This window comes from Sus scrofa, chromosome 1, assembly GCF_000003025.6.
Source record: "Sus scrofa isolate TJ Tabasco breed Duroc chromosome 1, Sscrofa11.1, whole genome shotgun sequence".
Classification (NCBI taxonomy): domain Eukaryota; kingdom Metazoa; phylum Chordata; class Mammalia; order Artiodactyla; family Suidae; genus Sus; species Sus scrofa.
The window spans coordinates 18,895,967-18,911,964 of record NC_010443.5 but is presented as its reverse complement, the minus strand read 5'-3'; the positions used below and the strand labels follow the sequence as shown (position 1 = coordinate 18,911,964).

Here is a 15,998-nt window from a genome sequence, read left to right as displayed (position 1 = left end):
CCTGAAGGGCCATATAAGGCAGCGGACTTAGATTTTATCATAGAGGCAAGGAGAGGCTTTGGAAAATTTTAAGAAAAATGTCCTTAATAGGCTTGTGTTAAGATATTGTGTCTGCACAGTATGAATTGAAAAAGTACTTTGAATATAACTTCTAAGAATAGATAGTAATGGGTTAAAACTGTATTATTATGAAATTATATGTAATCACAAAAGGTATGGAAAATGAAAAAAAAAAAAAACAACCCTCACTCCCAAGACTGCAGTTGTGTTGAATGGCTGAAGGGGAGCATAACTGGAGACAGGGAAAGCAACTAGGTAGAAGCTTCTAAATTACCCAAGTGTGTGACCTGACATAAGGCAGTGTTAGTTCAAGAGGGCTGCCCCAACAAATGCCCACAAACTGGCAAAGCAGGTGAGTTGAACAACAGAAATGTATTATATCACAGTCCTGGCTGCTCGCAGTCCAAGATCACAGTGCCAGCTGAGGACATTATTTTTAGAAAATATTCTGCTTATTAAAACTAACAGAAACTTTAAAGTTATCACTTGCATAGTCCTGAAACTGAGTCCAAGCTTGTTCTGCTCTTCACATGAGAGGCCGCTAAGTTGGGAGAGGAGTTGTCAGCACAAGGAATAATGCCTTTAGTCAGAACCAGCAGACCCAGAAAATGGCAGACTAGTGTCTCAAAGAACCATCTCCCCCCAGTCAGAATTCACACTTCTTTTATACAAGAAAGGGGAGGGGGAGAGGGAGATGCAACTTCTTGGTACAGAAATCCTTTGTTCTTGCACCTGTGCCGGTAGGTCAGGTCACAGTCGGTGCACCACGTTCTGGTAAACCTCCAACAAAAGCAAATGTTATTCTCTGTTCTGCAACTTTTTATTTCAAACCTTTATCTTAAAGGTTATAGCCTTGAAAATAGGCTGTCCTGTACATTTCTATGAGCAGCAATATATATACATTTTTTTTTTTTAATGAGTGGTGCAGAGCCAGCATGTTTAACTGCAAGCAACGGAGGACAAAGGTTAAAATGTAAGGAACAGATCTAATATGGAATCAGATTTGTCCTATTATCACAAGAGCTTTTAATTAATAAAATTAAATTATTTCTGAAATGATGGCAATGGTGAAACTGGGAGATATATTCAGTTGTTTTCATAACTTGGTTCTGACTATAAAAATAACACATACCCAATGTAGAAAATTTGAAAAATAGAAAATTGTAAACAAGGCAACAAGAAATTCCTTGTAATCATGCTACCCAGAAAAAATACTGTTTGCATTTTAGCTTTTATGCCTCTATTTACCAGTTTTGCATTCTCATTTTAAACGGAACTAGGATTTTACCAGTTTTGGTGATTGGTATTTCTTCTTACGACTTTTTCTTATTTGTGGCATCAGTTGGGATCTACAAATCAATGTTAAGTAAGAGCAATGATGATATATTTCCTTTTCTTAAATAGGAAGGCTTATAGCATTTTCCATTAAGTATTAATTTTATTGTGACTTCTAATAACATTTTATAACATTTAAGAAATTTTTTTCTATTGATAGCTAAGAATTTTAACATGGAACTAATCTGAAATTTTTTAACTACTCATTTTGTTGTTTATAGAAGTCATCAAATTTTATCTTTTTTGAATTTCATAAATTAATTTTTAATTTGGAATCATTCCTTTTTTATTTGTCTTTTGGGTTTTGTTTGTTTTTTTTTGTTTTTTTGTTTTATTTTTTAGGACCGCACCCATGGCATATGAAGGTTCCCAGGCTAGGGGTCTAATTGGAGCTACAGCCGCTGGCCTGCGCCATAGCCACAGCAACACAGGATCCGAGCCGTGTCTGCCACCTATACCACAGCTCACAGCAATGCCAGATCCTTAACCCACTGAGCGAGGCAAGGGATCGAACCTACAACCTCATGGTTTCTGGTTGGATTCCTTTCCTCTGTGCCATGACAAGAACTCCCAATCTGGAATCATTCTCAATATTAAACGTATTTTTCTATGATGTTTTAATACATTCCCATGTTTAGAATATGCAATTTTATTTAGTTTGTTAGATTCTATTATTAACTCTATGTCTCTGTGGGTGTTTTTCTCTCTGTGTGTGCACACTACACTATTCTTTCCAGGTTCTCAAGTTAGAATTATGACAAATTTTTGAAATTTAATTTGGAAACTTTCTAATTTTGGAAGCCATTCAAATACTACAGAAATCATTTGTTTGTTTATTTCCTGACACCTGCCCCCTTTACACTCAGAGCATGTGGACTTTCCAGGGCCAGGGATTGAACCCAAGCCACAGCAGTAACAATGCTGAATCTTTAACTGCTGGGCCACCAGGGAACTCCACATTTTTTTGTATTAGATTTTACCTCAAAATTATCTAAGTCATGTTTTGAGGGGCTATCTTTCTTTGTTTTTAATTATCTTTTCAACAATTTCAATAATTATTTTCTTCAAACTTTCTTTCACTTTTCCAATATCTATTTTTATTTAAAAGCGACAGTTTCATCTAGTATTTCAAATGGATCTGCACACATTTGTTTACACAGGGTTCTTTAAAAATACAGATGACTACAGAGCTCAGACTTACATTTACGGAGTTCCGTTTGTGGCTCAGTGGACACGAATCCAACTAGGAACCATGAGGTTGCACGTTCATTCCTTGGCCTCGCTCAGTGGATTAAGGATCTGGCATTGCCGTGAGCTGTGGTGTAGGCTGCAGACGCGGCTTGGATCTGGTGTTGCTGTGGCTGTGGTGCAGGCCAGCAGCTGTAGCTCTGATTCAACTCCTAGTCTGGGAACCTCCATATGCTGCAGGTGTGGTCCCCAAAAGACAAAAAAGACAAAAAAAAACCCTCCATAAAATTTTTCTGAATATGTTTGCATACTTTTAAATATTAATTTTTATTGTTAATAAAAAATAATATTTTTTAAATGTATTCTTTGTTAAAAATTACTTTAAAAATGTATTCTTTGTTAAAATTATTTTGGCTATTTTGTTATTGTGAAGTTTTGTGGAGTTACAGTGTGGCTTATATATTTTCTATTTTGAGGATTTGATAAATGTTTTTCTGTGACCTTATTGAAATCACTTTTGCTATGCTGAGGTTTACAAAGAACACTTAGGGTCTGTTTTGTAGGTAAATAGTTTGTTGTCTAAATACACACATGCACACACATGCACACATACTTTCTATAATAAAAAACTCGCTGCGATATTTAAAAATTTCAGTTGTCATCTACATTTCATCTCATTGGTATGTAAGTTTCTGAGAAAAATATGTTAAGATCTACTTTCATTGTGAAATATGTAAAAAATTCATCTCTAGTGTTTTTCATTTTGTACATTTTATATTATGTCACAAGTTGCATAAAGTTCTACATTTACTTTGTACTTACTGATTTTGTTTTGTTTTGCTTTTTGCTTTTTTAGGGCCACACCTGAGGCATATGGAAGTTCCCAGGCTAGGGGTCAAATCTAAGCTGCAGCTGCTGGCCTACACCACAGCCACAGCACCACAGAATCTGAGCCATGTCTACAAACTCCACCATAGGCAATGCCAGATCCTTAACCCACTGAGTGAGGCCAGGGATCAAACCCACATCCTCAAGGATACCAGTCGGATTCTTAACCCCCTGAGCCACAATATGTTGCATTTTTTAAATGAATTTGAAAGCATCCTTTTTTCAACTTTATTTATTTATTCATTTACTTATTTTAGGGCCGCACACATGGCATATGGAAGTTACTTGCAGGATCCGAGCCGTGTCTGCAACCTACACCACAGCTCACCTCAATGTTGGACCTTAACCCATTGAACAAGTCCAGGGATCAAACCCACATCCTCGTGGATACTAGTCAGGTTTGTTACCCCTGAGCCACAATGGAAACTCCCCTTTTTTCAACATTAATAGGTTGTCTGATATTAACACTGATTCTTTCATTTGTTTTCAATTGCCTGTTCATTTCAGTTCATACATTTAGTTTTTCAAACTTTCTCTTATAAAAGAGTATTTTTTTCCCCATTGAATACAAAATTCTAGTCTCTGAAATGGATTAATGTAATCCATTTACAATTTATTTTGATAAATATGCTTTTTTTCTGAATTCTGCCATCATGTTTCATTTTTAAATTAATTATACCTTCTAGCTGACCCTTGCATAACTATCTTGTGGCCTGCACTCTTCCTGATCTCTCATTATTCCTGAGAGTGTTTATGCTGACTATTTCAAGTGTACAAGCGAATTGCTAAAAAGAACTATCTTTTACCTATTTTCTAATATTTATTTTTTTCTTTTTTAAAGTAGATGCACACAAAGCAAGGCTCATTTCTATCATCCAGAAAAAGTCCCTGAACCTATTTTCATTCAATTCTCCAACTCCCAGAGGCAACCACTGTTCACAATTCCATCACAGTAAACTAGTTTTACGTCTTCCAGAACTTCATGAAAGTGGAAAACTGTAAATACTCTTGGCACTGGTATCTTCTGCTCAGCATAACATTTTTAAGATTTATCTATGTTGTTGCTATTCCATTGCTTTTTATATTGCTGAGTATTATTCTGTTGTGTGGATAGTCCACCCTTGTTTTACAGCTTTAGCTTTTAATTGGAATTTTGTTAAACTTGGGGAGCATTGCCATCTCAACAAAACTGAGTGCTCTGGTCCATGAACACAGTAGGTCTGTAATTTCTCTCAACAATAAAAATATTGTTTTACACCCTCAATGTACAGAGTTTACAAACAGGTTATTAAATTTATACCTAAGTATTTTATTTTTATAGGACCTCCATTTAGGAATACAAATACACATAAATTATATCATTTGATGTCTATATTCATTTCCTAAGGCTGTTGCTGCAAATCATGACAAACTTGATGGCTTTCAACAAGAAAAATGTATTAGTTCTACAGGGCGCAAGCCCAAAATCAGGGTGCTATCAGGGCCACAATTCCATTAAAACCTCTACAAGGGAATCCTTCTTTGCCTTTTCTAGCTATTGGCAGCTCTTGGCATTTCTTTGCATATGAGGGCACAACTCTGTCAATACCTGCCGCTGTTTTCACATGACGGTCTTTCTGTGTATCTGTGTCTTCTTCTTTTCTCTTTTAAGGACTTAGTGCCCTCTGTAATCCAGGTTGAGCTCAGTGGAATCCTTACCTTAATTATAGCTACAAACACTTTTGTAATAAGGTTACATACTGAGGTTCTAGAAGGATATATCTCTTTTGGGGGGCTTAATTTTCCACCCACTGCAATATCAGACCATGGGTTATTTAGCCTCTGTTCAGTTTTTTCTTTTATTTTTTTATTATTATTATTATTTTTTTTTTTGGTTATTCTTTGCCTCCTTCTCGATCATGTGTATTGCCTATTTTCAAGATTACTAATCTTTTCTTCTACATTTGACAAAGTTTAAGTCCATCTAGGAATGTCTCATTTCAGTTACAGTCAGATGTAGAATTTTTTTATTCTTTATATAGTTCATTTTTCTGTTGATATTCACTATGTGTCCTTTCATTATGTCAACCTTTTCCCTTAAATCCTTAAACACATTGTTAATAGCTGTGTTTGCTAAGTCCAACATCTTTGTCAACTATGGGGATATTTCTATTGACTTTTTTCTCAAGTGATTTACATTGTGTACTGTCTGTTGTATCTTCTACATTACTAAGACTCTAGATCATTCTGTCTTTATTAAAAGATTGTTTAATTTTTTCTGCAATTTATTGACAGTTTAGCGTAATCTTGCCAAAACTTTGTTTTAAGCTTTTTTAAGGCAGGTCTAGAGTTTCCATTACACTAGGCTTAAGGTACCTCTACTTTTTTTTTTTTTTTTTTTTTTTTTGGTCTCTTTTGCTATTTCTCTGGGCCGCTTCCGCGGCATATGGAGGTTCCAAGGCTAGGGGTCGAATCAGAGCTGTAGCCGCTGGCCAATGCCAGAGCCACAGCAACGCGGGATCCGAGCCGCGCCTGCGACCTACACCACAGCTCACAGCAACGACGGATCCTTAACCCACTGAGCAAGGGCAGGGACCGAACCCGCAACCTCATGGTTCCTAGTTGGATTCGTTAACCGCTGCGCCACGACAGGAACTCCGATACCTCTACTCTTAAAGAATAGCCTTTCTTGAGTTTCAACTGAATGCCCTATATTTTTCATTAAATTTTCCTTATTTTGGCAGAATGCTAATGTCTCTCAACACTGTCACCTTTAGAGGCTCCATTAAGCTCACAATCTTCCACTAATTGTTTATTAGGTATTGCTAGGTATTTGTACAAATGAAGTTTATTTATTTATTTATTTTTCTAGGGCAGCACTGGTGGCATATGGAGATTCCTGGGCTAGGGGTCAAATCTGAGCTATAGCTGCCGACCTATACCACAGTCACAGCAACGCCAAATCTGAGCCATATCTGCAACCTACACCACAACTCGCAGCCACACTGGATCCTCAACCCACTGAGTGAAGCCACGTATCAAACCTGCATCCTCATGGATACTAGTCAGATTCGTTTCCGCTGGGCCACGACGGGAACTCCCAAATGAAGTTTAAAATTCAGCTAAAGGTTCAAGTGGACCCCTATGCATATTTCTGAGTTCCTTTCCTGCTCTGATGCCTCCTTTCTGGTACCCTGCATCACAAATTTTAGTTGTTTCAGGAGCCTTGAATTCCAGTGTTTGCTTCCTAAAGTTGACAGAGCTGTTTACTATTTGGATTCAATTTCCCTTTTCCACTGGGGAGACGGTCCCCATGGGCAGACATGTGAAGAATGGAGAGATCACCTTGAGTGTTGCCTTTCTCTCAAGGATCACAGTCCTAGGCTGTCTGTTGTCCAGTGCCTTAAAATACTTGCTTTATGCTTTTTGTCCAATTTTATCCTTTTTTTAATGGTGTGAAAACGAACCTAATGTCCATTCTGTCATTGCTGGAATTTGAATTTCCCTGTGTTATTCACTTATGTTCCCTCAGTACATGTTTGATGAATTAATTAACATTCAATTTGCATCTATTTATATCCCCCAATCATCCTTATATTATTAATTATCACATAATGAATGTAGAAATTAAAAATTGTAGTCATATACACATACATAGTATTAAACACTGAAGAAGAATGTCTGGTATCATTTGAGTAGCATAGAATGAATGGACATTGTTGAATTGTTGTACACGCTTTTTGTAATCAGCGGTTACTCAGAATATGCACCACTCTATGCAAGTTTATCTACAATTATAATAGGCCAAGAAGCCAGTGATGTTGGGTTATTTTTTTTTTTTTTAATTTTTTTAGGGCTGCACCTGCAGCATATGGAAGTTGCCAGGCTAGGAATTAAATCATAGCTATAGTTGCTGGTCTACACCACAGCCATAGCCACGTGGATCCAGGCTGCATCTGCAACCTACAGGCCACACTAGATCGTGAACCCAATGAGCCAGAGATCAAACCCATGTCCTCTTGGATACTAGCTGGATTTGTTACTGCTGAGCCATGACAGAAATCCTTTTTTTTTTTTTTTTTTTTTTTTTTTTTTTTTTTTCCAGGGCTGCACTTACAGCATACGTAAGATCCCAGGCTGGAAGTCAAACTGGAGCTGCAGCTGCCGGTCTACACCACAGCCACAGCACTACTAGGTCCAAGCCATGTCTGCCACATACACCATAGCTCATGGCAACGCCAGATCCTTTAACCCATTGAGAGGGGTCAGGGATCAAACCTCATCGTCATAGATATAGTCAGGTTCTTAACCCACCGAGCCACAACAGGAACTCCGATGCTGCTTTTCGTCTCATTAAAACAAAACAAACTGACCTGTTCCTTTGAGCTTTTCATACAGGGATATAACTAAATAACACAACAATCAGTAATTACGCATTCCACATATTTTACCTTAAACATACTATTTCTTATATTCAGCTAGTAAGCAAATTCTGAGTCATGCTTCATTCAAGAGAGAGCAAGACTTTTACCTTAAGAAGAAATCTGCCCAGGGAAGTCAGAAATCCTATAAAAGACCCGGAAGTGCAGTAGCAGACTCTGGTCAACCTATTTTGGATGAGGAAACCGTGTCTGTACCCAGTACAGAAGAAAATGCCAGCACACCACAGCAGGTAATTTACATTTAAAAGAATTACTCGGTGTCACTGACTGTAAAAATGTAATATATATTGAAACAATTATTTTCCTAAAATTATTAATGTTTAATGCTTTTTATGTGCAGTGCCATTGGTATATAACCACAATTGAAGAATTACTGACATTTTCTCTGTGCCAGGACTTTAAAATATGTGATAAATTTGTTACACTAACAGATAGATGTTATCATCTTACATTACATATTAATTAAGAGGCTATGTGACTTTTTCAAAGCCATATGTTAATAAAAACTGAATTGCATGTGCCTTGAATTGAAGAAATAAAGAACAATGCACAAATTTTAAAGCAATAAAAGAAAACATGATCTCTCCATTGGAAAGCAAGAAAATTAATTAATTAATTAAAATAAATAAATAAAAACAATGTCAGAAGTAAGTCCTAATAAGACAGTAATTACGATAAATACAAATGGATTATTTATCAATTAGAAGGATAAAATTTTAAAGATAAAAAATGACTACTGTAAGTAGTCTCACAGTGACGCTTTAAAGCAAAATGGCACAAAAAGTTTAAACTTCAGCCAAGAGAGATGGGATGATATTTTAATGTTCCAATACATAGATAACAATGGAGGATATTATAAAAATAAAAGGAAGACTAAAACAAGTTACGTGTGATAATAACTTACACATAGACACCTCACTGCCCAGACTCAAATAAAAAGCAAAAACTAATAGAACTATAGAGAAAAATAAATTAACAATTCATAGTTGAAAATTTTAACACACATCTCTCAGAAACTAGTAGACCCAAGCTGAAAAACAAAATACATTTGATCGTTATGATTTGAAATATCACCATAAGCTTAATCCTTTAGAAATCTATATAGAGCACTTCACCTAATAAAAATATAATGTACTTTTTCATAGAACACACAAGAAGCCTTGATAAAAACCAAACTATATTGTGTGTTATCTGAACATAATGCAATAATATAGAAATTGATAATTAACAACTTATTTAAATGTGGAAACAAAGTCAGATACACTAACTAGTATTTTAAAAAATCATTAAAAAAGAAATTGTGAAATACAGGGAACTCATTAAAAATAAAAAAGCACAAATCAAAATTTGTAAACCACTTCTAAAGTAACATTCAGTGGAATGTTGACTTTTAAATTAATTCATCAGAAAGTATGAATGATAAAAACAAATGAGACAAGCTATTGAAACAAAAACTTAGAAAAAAGAGTAAAAGAATAACTCAAAAAGAAAAAATTTTAATAAAAATAAGGGTAGAAATTGACAAAATAGGGAACAAAATTCAGGAAGATTAATAAACCTAAGCTTTTTTACAATTAATAAAATAGACATGCTTCTTGCATGACCAATCAAGTAAGGAAAAAGAAAGAAAATATAAATAAATCAAATACAGAATAAAAAATAATAGGGTGGAGGTGTAAATGCAAACAACTTTTTTTTTTAATTAAGTATTATATACAACTCTATGCTAGTAAACATAGAACTTAGAAAAATTGTTTTAAATATAAAATTTCAGGGACAGGGGAAAGAATGGGTAGCTGCTCCACCAAAAAATAGAAAATATGAAATAAGAAGAAGAGTAAATAAGAATAATTAAACCACAATGATAACCAAAATCACATCCTTTCCAAAAAAGCCATAGACCCAACTGACCGTAGGATAGATCTAATAGACTTTTGAGGAATAAATTGTTCTAGAAAACAGAAAATACAAACCTTCCAATCCTTTTTAAGAGAAGAATGTAGTTGTTTCCAAACTTGATGAGTAACAAAAGTAAAATAAATAAATCTTATGTGGAAACATAAATGAAAAAATTATAAATACTAGCATACATGGTGGTAAGTATTGATGAGGATGTGAAGATAAACTTTTACAGACTGTGCTGTTACTAAATTTAGGAGAACATCGGACAGGATCTAAATTATTATTGTATGATCCAGAAAAATACGCACTTATGTGCTTAAAATAATAAATTATTAGGCACACACTATGTTTATTTTTATTGTTTGTGCTTAAACCCTGCATTTTCTATCACAGGTATACAAGTATATTATACAGTGTTTGGTGTTATATAACAGTTGGCCTCTCACTGAAAGTCAGCTGATGTTTGTTCAAGCACTAAAAGACTTAGAGAAAAATGATAACAAAGGTATGTCACCCTATACGTCATTCATATGTTTTATATCTGATATAAATATTTAATAGTAAATGTATCATGTGATTATCAAAACATTTCTGCTTACAATTTGTACTTTGATCCAGTGGCATTTCTTGTTAATTGATTACATGTTTCAGAATCTTTACTGTGTGGTTTATAAAACCCACAAATATATGATTTTTTGGCCTAGTTTAAACTAATTTTCTCCACATCATAAAAATTACTTAATGACCAAGAAATGTACAGGAAACCTTTCTAGTTATAAAATTATGTTTGTCCAAGTTGTTGCGAAAGTATAACCCTAAAAATACCTTTTTTTAGGGCCTCACCTGTGGCATATGTAGGTTCCCAGGCTAGGGGTCCAATCAGAGCTACAGCTGCTGGCCTACACCACAGCCACAGCAATGCTGGATCTGTGACCTACACCACAGCTCACAGCAACACCGGATCCTTAACCCACTTAGCGAGGCCAGGGATGGAACCTGCTTCCTCATGGATTCTAGTCAGGATCATTAATGACTGAGCCACAGAGGGAACTCCTAAAAATACATTTTTAAAAAATATTTAAAAGAAGGAAAATCTCCTACTGAAGAAAGATTAAGCTTTATTTTTTCAAAATGTAAATGAACTATTCTCAATATTCCTGAGCAGAAAATAATAGTTTGATGCTTCAGATTTTTAAAAATCTCACATAGCCTCTACTCCTAAACTTTAAATCACATTATGCAATATAATAATTAAACCTGAACTACTTCATCAGCTAGTTTAATTAATTAATTAAAATAAATAAAAACAGAATGCCAGAAGTAAGTCCTAATAAGACAGTAATTACGATAAATATAAATGGATTATTAATCAATTAGAAGGATAAAATTTTAAAGTTAGATAAAAAATGACTACTGTAAGTAGTCTAAAAGTGACACTTTAAAGCAAAATGGCACAAAAAGTTTAAACTTCAGCCAAGAGAGATGGGATGATATTTTAACATTCCAATACATAGATAATAATGGAGGATATTATAAAAATAAAAGGAAGACTGAAACAAGTAAATGTGATAATCATAAAAAATAACATGTGTACATTATTCTAAAAATAAAACTATACAATATAGTCCATGAAGAGACTTAGATCCGGATTGTGTAAGCTGTCGATAAATGTCATTCAATGTACAGCCCTCTGGTGCAAAAAAGTTTTATAACTGTGCCTTGACTTCTAAAGGTGTTGCTGAAATCTCAGCTGCCTCTGTACACCGATGCCAAATAGAAACTCGGAGACAGAGTTGGAGGAAACAGAAAAAGTAGCTTTAATTGCCAGGCAAAGCAGGAACACAGCAGGGATCACAGCGAGCTCATGCATCCAGGACTGTGCCCCTCTTGGAGGGGACAGTGAGGAGTCTTACAGTGTTCAAGGAGCAGGGCATGATCAACTCACAGACATTTTCCTGATTGGCTGGTGGTGACGTAATTGGGAGTCAGCATCACCAACCTTCTGGGGTCTGGGTGTTTGCAGGCAGCATCCAGTTGACTTTTTCCATCTGGTGAGAGCTTCAGCGCCTGCAAAACAGCTCCAAGGACATGAATATTATCTATAGTCCATGAGGAAGACCTAAGGTCCTTGACTTTGTTGAATGACTAAACTATTATTATTCTGTCTTGTTTTCCTTTTTCTCTGTATTATCTCATTTCCCTGATTAAATTGATTCTTCAACTAAAGTCTTTCTATAGACAAAAAGGCAGTTGAGGACATGAGTAGAGGCCCACTCTGGGAAGGTCTCCCAGGGTCCTGCTCGGTTACAATGGGTGGAACAGTTCTCGGAGCTTTCTGAAATGGTGTTCCCAGGTTATAATCTTCAGTCTGGCTCGAGTATAATTTTCCATTTCTTTCTTAGATCGACTGATTAATTTTTCATTTATACTATGTAACCAATAATTGTGATCTTTACTATTTACTCCAAAGAGTTGAAAACTGAAAATTCTGGTTTAAGATAGTGACACAGGAGGCTCCTAAACTCATCACCTCCCACAGACAAGGATCAAGGAGCAATTCCCTCTAGAAAGAAACCCAGAAACTAGCTGATGAACTCCTACGCATCAGGCAAATGAGAAAAAACTCACCCTAAAAAGTGTTGGAAACGTTGAGATATACTCTCGCCATAACCCCCACCCCCAGCACAGCAACATACAATTGGAAGGGAACTCACAACTCCCATAGCAAGAGGTTTGAACCAAACATCTAGTGCCCCAGCTAGTAAAACTTCCACATAAGTCACTGGCACCTGGTCCTAAAAGCCAGTGGGGCTTATGTCTATAAGACCCACAGGACTGCAGCAAACAGAGATAGTTCTTAATAGGCTTACAAGGATGCTGTGGCCACCAAGGCTCAGTGCAGAGAAAGCAGACAGAAATATCCATCTCCTAGTTCTTCCCTGAAAGAGATCTATTTGCATACTTTAAAAGCTGCTGCCTGAGGATTGGGTTTCCAGTTAGCATACAATCTAGGGGCTGACTGCAGTTCTACCTGAGGAAGACAGGACAGCCTGGCCAATGCTATCTCCATGCTTTTCCTTGGGTCTGATCCAGGTTGCCAATGTCTTCCTGAAACGTGCCTGGCACCCTGACTTTCGCAGCTGCCACTCAGAAGATGCACTCCTTGATTGCCTGGCTCTGGTAGCCAGCAAGGATTGCATTTTGGGACCCATGAGTCTGTGGTAAACAAAGAAAATGTTCTTAAGCAGCTGTCCCCTCAGGGCTTGGCACAGAGGGAGCAGACAGAAAAGCTCATCTCCCAGTCTTTCCCTGAAAGGTCTATTTGCATATTTAAAAGCTGCTGCCTGAAGATCTGGCTTCCAATCCAATATTTTTTAAATGTTAATACTACACACCGCTGTGTATAGATTCAGTGCAATCTCTATCAAAATTACAGTGGCATTTTTCATAGAAAAAATGAAATCCTAAAACTCTTTATTGAAAGATCCTATATAGCCAAAGCAATCTTTATATATATATATATATATATATATATAATATAATTTTTTTTATTTTCCTACTGTACAGCAAAGGGTTAGGTTATCCTTACATGTATACATTACAATTACATTTTTCCCCCACCCTTTCTTCTGTTGCAACATGAGTATCTAGACAAAGTTCTCAATGCTATTCAGCAGGATCTCCTTGTAAATCTATTCTAAGTTGTGTCTGATAAGCCCAAGCTCCCGATCCCTCCCACTCCCTCCCCCTCCCATCAGGCAGCCACAAGTCTCTTCTCCAATCCATGATTTTCTTTTCTGAGGAGATGTTCATTTGTGCTGGATATTAGATTCCAGTTATAAGTGATATCATATGGTATTTGTCTTTGTCTTTCTGGCTCATTTCACTCAGTATGAGATTCTCTAGTTCCATCCATGTTGCTACAAATGGCCTTATGTCATTCTTTTTTATGGCTGAGTAGTATTCCATTGTGTATATATACCACCTCTTCCGAATCCAGTCATCTGTCGATGGACATTTGGGTTGTTTCCATGTCCTGGCTATTGCGACTAGTGCTGCAATGAACATGCGGGTGCACGTGTCTCTCTTAAGTAGAGTTTTGTCCGGATAGATGCCCAAGAGTGGGATTGAGGGGTCATATGGAAGTTCTATGTATAGATTTCTAAGGTATCTCCAAACTGTTCTCCATAGTGACTGTACCAGTTTACTTTCCCACCAACAGTGCAGGAGGGTTCCCTTTTCTCCACAGCCCCTCCAGCACTTGTTATTTGTGGATTTATTAATGATGGCCATTCTGACTGGTGTGAGGTGGTATCTCATGGTAGTTTTGATTTGCATTTCTCTTATAATCAGCGATGTTGAACATTTTTTCATGTGTTTGTTGGCCATCTGTATATCTTCTTTGGCCAAAGCAATCTTAAGGAAAAAAACGAAGTCTGAAGACACTACGATTCCTGATTTCAAACTTATAGTAAACAAAATAGTATGGTATTGGCATTAAAAAAGATACGTATACCAATGGACAAAATTGAGAGCCTAGAGATAAACCCTCTCATAAATGGTCAGTTAACTTTTAGCAGCAGAACCAAGAATACACTGTTACACAACTCAGGTTTGGCTGCTCTGCCACTTGAAAATCAATACCTGAGAGGCAGTTGTTGGTAGAAAGGAAAGTTGATTTTAATGAGAATGCCAGCAATCTAGGGAGAAGGCAGCCTCATGTCCCCCCAAAAACCAACTCCAAAGATTCTTCTCAGCTATGAAAGTTTTTAAAGGTAAAAGGAGAAGTAACCTCAGTTAATCACTGAGATAGGGGATCAGACTCGTAGCATCTCCCACTGTGTGCAGGCTACTCTTCCTGATCTTTCTTTGGATGCTATCTTGTTCATACAGTTTGGAGATTACTGAAGGAGAAACTAGGGAAGAGATCTAGTCATTTGTTAATTACTTATTCTCCATTTCTACTTCTTTGGTCCAGGAAAGAACCAACAGGTTAGGCAAGGTATTATGTGATCAAAAGATTTGAAAAGTGTGCTTGAGTCAGAGATGAGTAGAGTGTGGGCATGCCTTGTTGAAGGTTAGTTACAATATATCTTTGCTAAAGTGACAAGAGAAAAGGGGTTCCCTGCCGAAGGTGGTTTCCTGCAAAGAGCTGCTTACAATACACAGGAAAAGGATAGTCTCTTCAATAAATGTTGCAGGGAAAACTGGAAAGCCACATGCAAAAGAATGAAACTGGATCCCTATCTTACACCATACATAGAAATCAACTCGAAATGGATTAAAGACTTGACTATAAAGCCTGAAATCATAAAACCCCTTGAAGAAAACACAGGGGATAAAATCCCTAGCATCAGTCTCCACAGCGATTTTTTTTTTTTTAGATTTAATATGGAAAGCACAAGCAACAAAGGCAGAAATAAACAAGCAGGACTACAATGAACTAAAAATTTTCTGCATAGCAAAGGAAACCATCAACAAAATGAAAAGCAACTTAGGGGATGGGAAAAAGATATTCACAAATCCTATATCTAATAAAGGGTTAATATCCCAAATATGTAAAGAATTCACAAAACTCAGTATCAAAAAAAGAAACAATTCAACTTAAAAAAAAAAAAATAGACAGAGGACCTGAATAGATGTTTTTCCCAAGGAAGATAAACAGATGGCCAACAGATACATGAAAAGATGCTCAGCATCACTAGTCATCAGGAAAATGTAATTCAAAATCACAATGAGATATCACTTCAGGTTTGTTAGAATGGCTATTATCAAAAAGGTAAGAGATAGCAGGTATTGGCGAGAACATGGAGAAGGGGAGTCCTCGTACACTGTTAGTGAAAATATATATTGGTGCAGCCACCATGGAAAACAGTATAAAGGTTCCTCAAAAATTTAAGACTAGTAGAACTGCTGTGACCTAGCAATTCCACTTCTGGGTATATATCCTAAGGAAATGAAATCATTATCTCTAAGAGATATCTGCACCTCCATTTCATTGCAGCATTATTTACAATAGCTGAGACATGGAAACAACCTAAGTGTCCACTGATGGATGAATGGATAAAGAAACTGTGGTATATATACACAGTGGAATATGATTCAGCCATAAAAAATGAAGAAAAACCTGCCTTTTGTAGCAACATGAGTGACGCTTGAGGACATTACGATAAGTGAAAATTAGTCAGACAGAGAAAGACAAAT

At 36.3% G+C, this 15,998-nt stretch overlaps 1 protein-coding gene and 1 long non-coding RNA gene across 12 annotated transcripts in view; one reads left to right on the top strand and one right to left on the bottom strand.

Annotated features, from left to right (window-relative positions):
• ADGB (androglobin) overlaps positions 1–15,998 on the top strand; it is a 160,104-nt gene that overhangs the window by 119,019 nt on the left and 25,087 nt on the right. For both annotated transcript variants that reach the window (XM_021072116.1, XM_013992506.2), the window contains 2 exons: positions 7,929–8,122; positions 10,188–10,299. In XM_021072116.1, the coding sequence (XP_020927775.1) occupies positions 7,929–8,122; positions 10,188–10,299 (306 nt within the window). The remainder of the gene's footprint in view (positions 1–7,928; positions 8,123–10,187; positions 10,300–15,998) is intronic.
• LOC102160169 overlaps positions 11,274–15,998 on the bottom strand; it is a 387,345-nt gene continuing 382,620 nt past the window's right edge. For all 10 annotated transcript variants that reach the window (XR_002338312.1, XR_002338317.1, XR_002338315.1 and 7 more), the window contains one exon: positions 11,274–11,872. This is a non-coding gene — a long non-coding RNA (uncharacterized LOC102160169). The remainder of the gene's footprint in view (positions 11,873–15,998) is intronic.